At 69.4% G+C, this 10,616-nt stretch overlaps 4 protein-coding genes across 4 annotated transcripts; 3 read left to right on the top strand and 1 right to left on the bottom strand.

Moving 5' to 3' along the window:
* Positions 1–592: 592 nt before the first annotated feature.
* On the top strand, positions 593–2,245 carry AURANDRAFT_25715 (hypothetical protein; the record flags this gene model as incomplete). Its single annotated transcript, XM_009038564.1, has 1 exon — positions 593–2,245. The coding sequence occupies one exon, from the start codon at positions 593–595 to the stop codon at positions 2,243–2,245; it is 1,653 nt and encodes a 550-aa protein (XP_009036812.1).
* A 497-nt stretch (positions 2,246–2,742) lies between these two features.
* AURANDRAFT_63795 (hypothetical protein) lies at positions 2,743–4,558 on the bottom strand (the record flags this gene model as incomplete). Its single annotated transcript, XM_009038259.1, has 3 exons — positions 2,743–3,096; positions 3,297–3,576; positions 3,807–4,558. 3 exons carry the CDS (start codon positions 4,556–4,558, stop codon positions 2,743–2,745), a joined length of 1,386 nt encoding a protein of 461 aa, XP_009036507.1.
* A 735-nt stretch (positions 4,559–5,293) lies between these two features.
* On the top strand, positions 5,294–6,380 carry AURANDRAFT_71533 (expressed protein; the record flags this gene model as incomplete). The annotated part of the gene is made up of 1 exon (XM_009038565.1): positions 5,294–6,380. The coding sequence occupies one exon, from the start codon at positions 5,352–5,354 to the stop codon at positions 6,360–6,362; it is 1,011 nt and encodes a 336-aa protein (XP_009036813.1).
* Positions 6,381–8,913: 2,533 nt separating this feature from the next.
* AURANDRAFT_25646 (hypothetical protein) lies at positions 8,914–9,453 on the top strand (the record flags this gene model as incomplete). The annotated part of the gene is made up of 1 exon (XM_009038566.1): positions 8,914–9,453. The coding sequence occupies one exon, from the start codon at positions 8,914–8,916 to the stop codon at positions 9,451–9,453; it is 540 nt and encodes a 179-aa protein (XP_009036814.1).
* Positions 9,454–10,616: the final 1,163 nt, after the last annotated feature.

The following is a 10,616-nucleotide window of genomic DNA, read 5'->3' as shown; positions in this document are numbered from 1 at the left end:
ACGGCGCTGCAGAGGGCGAGCTTGGCGAAGTTCGCGGTGCCGAGGGACGCCTCCGCGGGCTTCGCCATGACGACGAGGGCGAAGATGCTGAAGACGAGCTGGTACGGATCGTGGGTCACGACGGCGTGGCTCAGGAGCACGTGCGCTCGGCCGCGGCGCAGCGCCTGCCGGCAGCAGACGGCGTGGCCGCGGAGCAGACCCTGCGTCCTCGGGTGCTGCGCGGCGACGAACGTGACCAGGAGTGTGTGTAGCAAGCCGTGCGTGATCGGCGCTTGCGCGCGCAGCTCCTTGAGCGAGGAGCGCAGGTCGTCGAGCGGCGAGGGTGCGTTGCTGCCGCCTCGGCGTACCGTGGTCGCTGCGTTTCGTGGCGATGCGTGTTGGGTGGTTGCGGAGACCGCTGTGGCTGCAGCGCAGAGCACCAACGCGACGAATCGGCGCCTTTTTTGCGCACCCATGCTCGATTTGCCACTTCACAAATCGGTTCAACAAAAATCGATCGCGAGGCCGCGGATCGTGGCATAGCATGGCACCTGTGTCAGGTCGCAGCGGCCAAGGATCGTGGCATAGCATGGCACCTGTGTCAGGTCGCAGCATGGCAACACTCCTCCTCCCAATTCTCTTTGCAACATCCCACGCGCTCAGCGCGCCCGCGCCCGCGACGGCGCCGGCGCCCAAGCGCGTCGCCGTCGTCGGCGCGGGCTGGGGCGGCCTCGGCGCCGCCAAGGCTTTAGCAGCGCAAGGCGTCGAGGTGACGGTGCTCGACGCGGGCCAGCCGCTCGTGGAGATGACGACGGAGAGCGGCAAGCCTTTTGATTTGGGCCAGCGCGGCTTCTGGAAGGACTACCCGAACCTGAACGCGCTCGGCGACGAGCTCGGCCTCGATCCCTACACCGACTTCACGGAGAGCTCGTTCTTCGGGCCCGAGGGCCTCGAGGCGACGGCGCCCGTCTTCTCCGGCTCCATGGAGCTGCCGTCGCCCCTGGGCCAGGTCTTCGCGTCCTTCGACCGCTTCAAGCGCCTGCCGCTCGCGGATCGCGCGTCGATCGCCGGATTGCTCTACGCGATGGTCGACCTGAACCGCACGCCGGAGACCTTCGCCAAGTACGACCGCATGAGCGCCCACGAGCTCTTCCGCACGATGCGCGTCTCCGAGCGCCTCGTCGAGGACTTCCTGAAGCCGACGCTGCTCGTGGGCTTATTTAAGCCCCCCGAGGAGCTGTCCGCGGCCGTGACGATGGAGCTGCTGTATTTCTACGCGCTGGCGCACCAGACCGCCTTCGACGTGCGCTGGCTGAAGAAGGGCACCGTGCAGTCGACACTAGTGCAACCTTTTGCGGAGTCGCTGGAGGCGACGGGCCTCGTGACGATCAAGGGCGGCTGCTTCGTCGCGTCTCTCGACTACGACGGCGACCGCGTGGCGTCCGTGACCTACAAGGAGGGCGAAGCCGCGCACACGCTCGACGTCGACGGCGTCGTGCTCGCGCTGGGCTCCACGGGCATGAAGAACGTCATGCGCGGCTCGCCGGAACTCGCGAAGAAGGCCGGGGACCTGTCGCTCGCCGCGTCCTTGGACGCGATCGACGTCGTCGCCGTGCGCATCTGGCTCGACGGCGTCGTCGACACGGACACGCCCGTGGGCGTCCTCAGCCGCTTCGAGGAGCTCCGCGGCGCCGGCGGCACCTTCTTCCTCCTGGACCAGCTGCAGAAGGACCATTTGGACGAGCTCTGGGCGGGCAGTACGGCGGACAACGGCGCGCGCGGCTCCGTGCTCTCCTGCGACTTCTACAACGCGGGCGCCATCGCGCCGTTGTCGGACGACGCCATCGTGTCGCTCCTCATGGACACGCTGCTCCCCCGGGCCTACCCGGCCTTCGGCAAGGTCGGCGTCGCCGACGCGTGCGTCAGGCGCTTCCCCAAGGCCGTGTCCTGGTTCTCGCCGGGCTCCTTTTCGAAGCGGCCGCCCCTCGCGACGTCCGTGCCCAACGTCGTCTGCGCGGGCGACTGGGTCCGCATGGGCGACCGCGAGCACGGCGCCAAGGGCCTCTGCCAGGAGCGCGCGCTCGTGTCGGGCTACGAGGCCTGCAACGAGCTCGCGGCGCGCGGCGTCCTCGGGAAGCAGGCGACGGAGGTCGCCGTGCTGCCCGTGCGCGACGACGAGGTCGCCTACACGACGGGCGCGCGCGTCAACGGCGCGGTCCAGGGCGCGCTCGACCGCGTCGGCCTCGGCAGCTTCTGGGTGCGATAGGGGCCCCGGTAAAGTGCCAGAATTCCACCGCGGTTTACACCAGTAGTAAAGTTAGGCCGCTTTCTTGACCTTGTGGCCCGCGGCCTCGAGCTCCTTCTCTTGCTCGGTCATGGAGCCGCGCGACGCCCACGTGAGGCTCTCGCTGATCTGGGACTGGAGGTCCTTGGCCGCCTCTCGTCGGCCGGCGACGGCGACGTAGGTCATGGCCGCGTGGAGCAGGTCGATCTGCGGGTCCAACGCGATGGCGAGGCCCTCCATGACCTTGACCGCCAACGCCACGCAGACGTAGTTGTGGTCGAGGCGGACGCGGTGCTCGTAGGCGAGCGTGAAGAAGTCGTGGATGTAGGACCCCAGGTGGTCGAAGAAGGCCTCGGTCTTCGCCGCGTCGACGATGCGCTGCACGCCCGCGCCGTAGGCGTCGCGGCGCGCGGTCTCCACCGCGCCGTCGGAGACGCCGTCGAGCATCGCGACGCCCGCCTGGGCAGGACAAGAGAGATTCAACGTCGCTTCAACGTGAGTGTTCCGCGCGCGCGCGTTCCGGGAAAAGCATTCACGCTTCGAGACCGTTCCAAGAGATGATCGCTCGTCCAAGAATCAGCCGAAACGAGTGGAAAACGGCCGAGAAAGGAGCCTTTGAAGTTGGGAATTTCGCTCTCTTGTCCTGCCCTGACGCCCGCCTGGCTGCCCTCGCGCATCATCAGGTGGTAGACGACGTTGAGGAACGACTTGTGGTTCGTCACCTCGTAGGCGAGGCCCGCGTCCAGCAGGCCGACGCGCACGCGCTCGTCGTCGACGTCGACCAGGACGTTGCCCGGGTGGAGGTCCGCGTGGATGAAGTTGTGCGTGAAGACCTGGGGAGGACAAGGGTGATTCAACGTCGCTTCAACGTGAGTGTTCGCGCGCGCGCGTTCCGTAGAAAAGCATCCACGCTTCGAGGCCGTTCCGAGAGATGATCGCTCGTCCAAAAATCAGCCAAAACGAGCGGAAAACGGCCGAGATATGAGCCTTTGAAGTTGGGAATTTCGCTCTCTTTTGCTGCCCTGGTGAAGACCATCTTCAGCACCAGCTGGCAGCCCGCGTCGGCGATGCGCCGCTTCGTCGCCGCGTCCGTCGCGTCCGTCGTGAACGTGTTGATGGGCCGGCCCTCGACGTAGGTCTCGACGAGGACGTCGGGTCGCACCAACACGGGCACCGGGAAGACGACGTCGACGTCGCGCTCCTTGCCAAAGTTCGCCGTGAACCGCTCGAGGTTCCGCGCTTCGATCCTCAGATCCATCTGGTCCCGCATGAGCGCCCCGAAGGCGCCCACGAGCTCCTTGCCGCCGAGCCACCTGGGCAGGAAAAGGGTGCGAAATTCCCGACTTCAAAGGCTCCTCTCTCGGTCGTTTTCCGCTCGTTTCGGCTGATTTTTGGACGAGCGATCATCTCTCGGAGCGCTCTCGAAGCGTGGGTGCTGTTTCCGAAACGCGCGCGCGCGGAACACTCACATTGAAGCGACGTTGAATCACCCTTGTGCCGCCCTGCGAGCCACTTCGCGTTCGGCAACCAATACTCGACGCACCTGGCGAAGTACGCGAGGATGCGCATGTCCGCGGACACCTTCTCCTGGATCTGCGGGTGGCAGACCTTGACGGCGACCTTGCGGCCGTCGCAGAAGCCCCGGTAGACCTGCGCGATGCACCCGGAGCCGATCGTCTCCTGCTCCAGCTCGACGCGCCGGGCCCAGTCGTCGCCGAACGCGGACGCCATGACCTCGGCCGTGTGGGCCCAGGCGTGGGGCGTCGTCGCGTCGTGGAGCACGGCGAAGCGCGCGCACAGCGCCGCGTCGAACATGTCGGGCCGCGTCGACGCCCACTGCGCCAGTTTCACGAACGTCGGGCCCGCGGTCTCCACGGCCCAGATCGCGTAGCGCCAGTAGGCCTCGACGAGCGCGCTCGGCAAGGGCGCGGCCTCGTTGAGGCAGACGACGCCCAAGCTCACGGCCGACGCGCCGAGGCACGTGAGGTAGCCGACGCGGAGCGCGAGACGCAGGCGGTGCGCGGCGCGCTTGAACCAGCGGAGGACGAGGTTGCCCTGGGTGAGGTGGTAGGTCGTGCTCCGGCGGAGGAGGTGCGTCGTGGGCTTTCGGTGGACCATGGCCTCGCAGCGCGTCTGGCGGAGGCCCCCGGCGGCGGCGACGACGCCGACGACGGCGAGGGGCGCGCGCGACGACGCGCGGCGCGCGTGCGCCGCGCCGTAGCGCAGCGCCGTGCGCGGTTGTTTTAGAGAGGCGAGCGCGGCGCGCGCCACGGTCGTCTGGAAGCGCAGGGACATGGTCTACGAGTTACGGCGCTTCAATGCGTGGCCCATGCGTCGAGAGCTCTTCAAGAATACAAACTTCAACATGTTGCACTTCGCAAACCTACTGCCGACCGCGCACGTAGCCAACAAAACTCCGCTCTCCCCCCTTACAGATCCTTGCGCGCGGACCGGGTGATCTCGCGCTGCTTGTGCCGCGCCGCGGTCTCGCGGTCGCGCGCCTTCCGGCGCTTCGCGAGCTCTCTCGCGCCTTTCTCCGCCTTTTTCGTCGCCACCTTCTCCTCCTTGGCCCGGTCCCGCTTCACCTTCATGTTCCGCTCATTCTCCTTGTCCTTCTCCCAGTTCTTCTGCACGTCCCGCCGCCTGCGCGCGCGCGGGTCGAGCGTCGGCGCGCGCGCTCGGACGACTTCGCACGTCGACGCGGCGCGCGCGCTTGTCGTGCTCCTTGCGCGCCTGCCGCGCGAGCTTCTGGCCGTGATTCTCGCGCTTCGGCTTCTGCCGGCGCTGCGCCGACGCGAGGTCGAGCGAGGCCGTGAGGCATATTACGAAGACGGCCCAACCCAGCGAGCGGCGGCCGCCGCGGCGGCGGAGCGCGGCCGCGGGCGTCGCGCGTCTCTCGTGCCCGTGCGCCGTCGACGCGGACGACGCGTCGCGCGCGCAGGTGGGCTCCATGGAGTGGGCTGCCGCTGGAGAGGGCTGGGCCGCCCCGCGCGGCTCGCCAGCGCTGCGTCGCCCTCTGTGGTGAAACTGAGCATGTTAGGCGCCAAATAGCTACTCGACGCGCAGCAAAAAGCACACAAAACAAGCCATGAGCCCGCTCCCGCGCCGCGACACGCAGACGCAGGTGCGAAGTTTGAAGAGCGAGCTCGAGGACCTGCTCAGCGCCGTCGCCCTCGAGGGCTCGAGCGAGGGCCTGCCGGAATCCTTTGCCGGGTCCGTCACGGACGAGGGCATCTTCGGGTCCGAGGGCCTCGAGGCGGACCGCGACCTGCTCGCTCGGAGCGCCCTGCGCGCGGCGCTCGACGAGGAGGCCGACTCGCACGCGCGGAGCCGGACGCGTTTGGACGAGCGCGAGTACGATTTGGAGGAGGCCGAGGCGCGGTTCGGCGTCGACCTCGCGACGGAGCGCGCGGAGAACTTGCGGCTGCAGACCCTCGTGCGCAAGCTCGGCCGCGCCGGCGCCGGCGAGGCCGTCTGCGACGACTACGAGCGGCGGCTGCTGGGCCTGGAGCGGCGCCTCGCTCGCGTGTCGCGGCGCAACGTCGCGCTCGAGCTCAAGTTCGCCGACGCGAAGCGGTCGCCGAGCGGCACGGGCCACGGGTCCCCGGCAAAAAAGGTCGCGAGCCAGCTCGCGAAGAAGGCGGCGAAGCTCGAGGCGGAGAACGATTCCTTGAAGCGGCGGCTCCGGCGCCTGCCGCTCGCGGAGCGCGTCGCGCGGTCCCAGTCGGGCATCGCCGCGAAGCGCGTCGACGACTTTGTGCACTGCCGCGACGCGCTCCACCGCGAGCGCGTCGGCACCGAGCGGCTCCGCGCGGAATGCGACGCGCTCCGCGCCGCGCTCGACGACGAGCGGAGCCGGACGCGCGACCTCCGCGCGGACAAGGACGAGCTCATCGCCAAGCTCGGCCAGCTCCGCGACTTCGTCACGGACCTGCCCTACGCGGGCCAGCAGCGCTCCTCCTTCGCGCGCCTCGCGGGCGAGGACAGCGAGGTCAGCCCGCGGCGCCACGGCCGCAAGTCCACCGTGCCCGAGCCCCGGCGCAACTTCGCCGCGCCGGGGCCGCCCAAACCGGCGCCGCCGCGGCCCGCGAGCCGGTAACATCTTTTTCATGGGGTTCAACTTTCGCCTCTTGAACAAGTAAACTTTGAAAGTGTGCCCGCCGGCGTCAGATCGCGATGATGGCAAAAATTTTCGCCGTGCTCTTGGGCTGCGTCGTGCCGCTGGCGCACGCCACGGCCTACCGCGACCTGCACCCGCAGAACTACGTGAAGCACACCGCCGGCAAGATGGCAATCATCCGCTTCCTGGGCGAGAAGGAGAAGAACGACAAGTTGGACGCGAGCTGGAAGCTGCTCTCGAAGGAGCTGCGCAACAACACGCAGGTGCTCGTCGGCACGGTGAACTGCGGCGCGGTCGGCAAGCCCATCTGCGAGTACATGGGCATCGAGTCGACGACCGTCGCGTGGGGCGACCCCTGGAACCTGCAGCCCTACGACGGCGGCGCGTCCTACGACGAGCTCTACGGGCTCGTCCGCCGCCGCATGACCTTCTGCGCCGTGGACGAGACCCAGGTCTGCACGGACGAGGAGCTCGCGAAGCTGGCCGAGCTCGGGGCCCTGAGCTCGGAGGAATTGGACGCCGCGATCGCCGACCAGACGCAGAAAGACTGGCTCGCGGCGTTCCTCATCGACAAGGACTACGCCCCGCACAAGCTCGAGAAGCGCGAGAAGGAAATGCTCGACGACGAGAAGGAGCTCCAGCGCGTCTATTCGGACACGGTCAATCCCATTCGCGCCCGGGTCAAGCTCATGAAGGCCGTCCTACAACAACGAGCCGCGTAAAAAACATTACGACTCCACCGCGGGCGCCAGGGTCGCGCCCCGGTCGGCGTCGCCGTGCGTCGCCGCCGCCCGGAGCCACTCGCGCCGCCGGAGCATCTGGACGCCGCTGTGGGACGACCGGCCGAAGACGACCAAACGCGAGTTCGGGAGTTTGGCCGCGAGCCACTCGACGGCGTCGGGTTTGACGAGGTCGTCGCAGTCGGCCGCGAAGACCGTCGCGCGCTCGAAGCCGAGGGATTCCGGCGCGACGTCGATCTCGTCGAGCGTGCTCAGGCACACGCGGACGTCGTCCGTCAGCGCGGCCACGTTGTGCGCGTCCGCGTTATCTCGCAGGTGGCCCAGCGCCTTCAAACCCAGCGCCTCCTCGTCGCTGAAGGAGGCGTCCTCCTTCGCGACGTGCTGCGCGAGCCGCTGGAGCCGCACCTCCTCGCGCTCCGCGTCCGTGAGCTTCTTCTCGAGGAGATCCAAAGCTTCGTGCGGCTCCAGCGACCGCAGCAGCGGGATCGTCACGCCGAGCTGCAGGGACCCGAGCAGGTAGCCGACGAAGGACCGCCCGCCGAACCAGCGGTTCGACGCCAGGCGCGCGACGGACCAGGAGTGGGGGCACTCGGGCGAGACCCAGGGGGTCACGAGCGTGAGATGCGTCCGGTCGACCAATTCCGGGAAGCACCGCGCGAAGTGGAGCGCGTAGGGCGACCCGGCGCAGACGCCGACGACGCGCGCCTTGGCGTGGACGCCGTCGATGCCCAGGCTTTTGAGTACTTGCGCGACGTCCCGCGAGTGCGTCCACAGTCTTCTCCGGACGGTCCGCGAGTAGCGCCACCAGTCCTTGCCCCTCTGCTCCAGCTCCGCGGCGGTCTCGAGTTTCTCCCGGATGACCGCCGTCTCGACGTCGACGTCGCGCCGCGCGCGGTAGGGCTCCCGCGCCTCCGCGGACTTTTGCGTCGCCGGCGCGGTCCCGCCGACGCCGGGCCGGTCCACCGCCAGCAGCCGGAGGCCCGCGTCGCGCGCGGACTCGGCGACGTCCTCGCGCGTCACGAAGAGCCGCGACACGCCCAGCGGCAGGAAGACGACGGCGATGTCGCCCGAGGCCTGCGACGTCGACAGCGCGTATTTCGCGACGCGCGCGCCGCCGCCGCTGGACACGTCGAGCGCGCAGTCGTCGAGGATGCAGTAGCCGTCGGCTTTCGTCGGGGACTCGTCGCCGCTGACGCCGAGGGCGCCGAGCATATTTTGTCGTGTCACGCGACGAGGACGCGGGCGGGCGGCCGCGGATTTGCTTGCGGCAAGACCGGCGCGGCCTCGATCATCACGAGATCGTGCGATCCCCGGAGCTTCATCATGGCCCGCCTGCTCTGTGCCGCCGCTCTTCTCTCGACGGCTTCGGTGCGTCCACCCTCCACCTGCCCCCGAACCTCGCGCGTACCTCGAACCGCGCGGGAGAGCCGAAAAATCGCGCCGCCGCGGCCCCGGAGGACGGCGAGGCGCATTGGCTCCGATTCAGCCTCCTGCTCCCGCGCGGCGCGCGAGGAGGACGCCCGGGAGGCTCGAAGCCTCGCCGCCGCGGGGCCCGAGGCTCGCGCGGCGCTGGCGGCCCCGACGGCGCGCGGCCGCCGCCCGTCCCCGCGCGCGCGAGGCGGCGGCCTCGACGGAACCCAAAAAACGCCGCTCGACCCCGCCCCCACAAAACCCCCCGAACCCCGAGTCTCACACCCAAACCCCCATCTCCCTAGGCCTTCGTCGCGCCGGCGTCCAAGGTCGCGCCGGCGACGGTCGCCAAGAGCGAGCAGCCCGGCGGCTTCATGCCGATGGCGACGGAGACGTTCGCCAAGGACTTCCCCATCTTCAACTCCTACGGCTGGGGCGTCAGCGCCAAGGCCGAGCGGTGGAACGGCCGCCACGCCATGTTCGGCTGGGTCTTCATCGTCGCGACGGGCTACTGCCAGGCGCACGGCCTCATCCCGAACCCGTCGCAAGCGTTGGACTTCAAGGAGTGGGGCACGCTCGCCATCATCTCCGGCGGCAAGGGCGGCGGGCTGACGATCACGAACGAGCGCGCCTGCATCCTCATCGCCAACGTCCACTTCCTCATGGTCAGCCTCTGCGCGGCGTGGTGCCCGCTCCCGTTCCAGGACACGCTCCTCCTCGAGCAGGGCGAGCCCGACGAGGAGCCCACGGGCCTCATCCCGGCCTTCGACACGGGCCTCACGCCCGCCGCCGAGATGTGGAACGGCCGCCTCGCCATGCTCGGCCTCGTCGTCGTCTCCGCGTACTCGCTCATCTACCAGGTCCCCTTCCTCACGGCCGTCGACACCATGCTCGGCGGCACGCTCCTCACGCCCCAGTAGGCGGGCGAATCTGGTCGACTAACCACGCCTCCGTGGTGCCTCCGTCGTGACTTTTTAGTGGGCCACCCACTTGAGGTCCTCGTCGCCGGGCCGGCGCGTCTTCCGGTTCTCGCCGAGCACGCGCCGCGGCGGCGACCCCGCCCGCTCGTCGTCGGACTCGGCCTCGAAGGTCTGCTCGTCGTCCGTGTACTCGTCGTCGTCGCCGCCGCGCGGCGCGGGAGGGATTTCGGAGTCGGCCTCGAGGGCCCGCGCGGCCGCCTCGTCGTCGCCGTCGTCGTCGTCGGCGTCCTCCCGGAGGCTCTCCTCGAAGGCCCGCTCCGCGGCGTCCTCGTCGTAGGGCTCCTCCGCCGCCTCGTCCTCCTGCTCGTCGTCCGGCGCGAAGCCCTCGGCCTGGGACGCCGTCGCGAGCGTCGGGAGGCCGTCGCCGCCGAGGAGCATGTGGCAGATCACGAGGCACAGCGTCGAGCGCTGGGCCTCGATCAAATTCCGCGACAGCTCCGCGGCGTCCGGGTGGCGCTTGAACGCGGCGAAGCGGTACTGCTCCATCATCGCGAACATGCCCGGGCCGCAGCACTTCTCGCCGCACTCGCGGCCGCCCGCGGCCTGGGCGATGAAGCGCAGCATGGGCGGCCCCCGCTCGAGGTCGTCGAGGTCCCCGCCGGGCGATTCGCCCTCGGGCGCGTCCTCGAGGATCTCGTCGGACAAAGCGTCGGACATGAGCACCAGATTCACGGCCAGGAGCTCGGACTGGAGCGCGTCCACCGTCACGAGAAACCCCGGCGGGAAGCCCGGCACGTCCTCCAGCGGCTCGAAGCACTCGAGGAACGCGGCCTTGATCTCGTTGAACGCGCGCGTCAGCATGCGCATGACCAATTTCCGCCGGTCCTCCCGCGCGAGGAGCGCCCACTTGCGCGCGAACTCGGGGCCCTTGTGCCGCAGGTCCCGCACGCCGTCGCGCCGCTCCTCGGCCGCCTCCGCGAGCTGGCGCCGCGCGCGGAGGCCCGCGACGAGGCTATCGTCGAGTCTCGTCAGCATCTTCGCGGCCATGGCGTCGCGCGGGTCGAGCTCGAGGGCCCGGGCGCAGGCGTCCAGCGCCCGCGGCCGGTCGCTCGGCTCCAGCGCCTGCGCGAGCCGCGTGTGGCCCTTGGCGAAGTCCGGCTCGA

Source organism: Aureococcus anophagefferens (genome assembly GCF_000186865.1).
Source record: "Aureococcus anophagefferens unplaced genomic scaffold AURANscaffold_8, whole genome shotgun sequence".
In the NCBI taxonomy this organism is placed as follows: domain Eukaryota; class Pelagophyceae; order Pelagomonadales; family Pelagomonadaceae; genus Aureococcus; species Aureococcus anophagefferens.
This window is presented reverse-complemented; position numbering and strand designations above follow the sequence as displayed.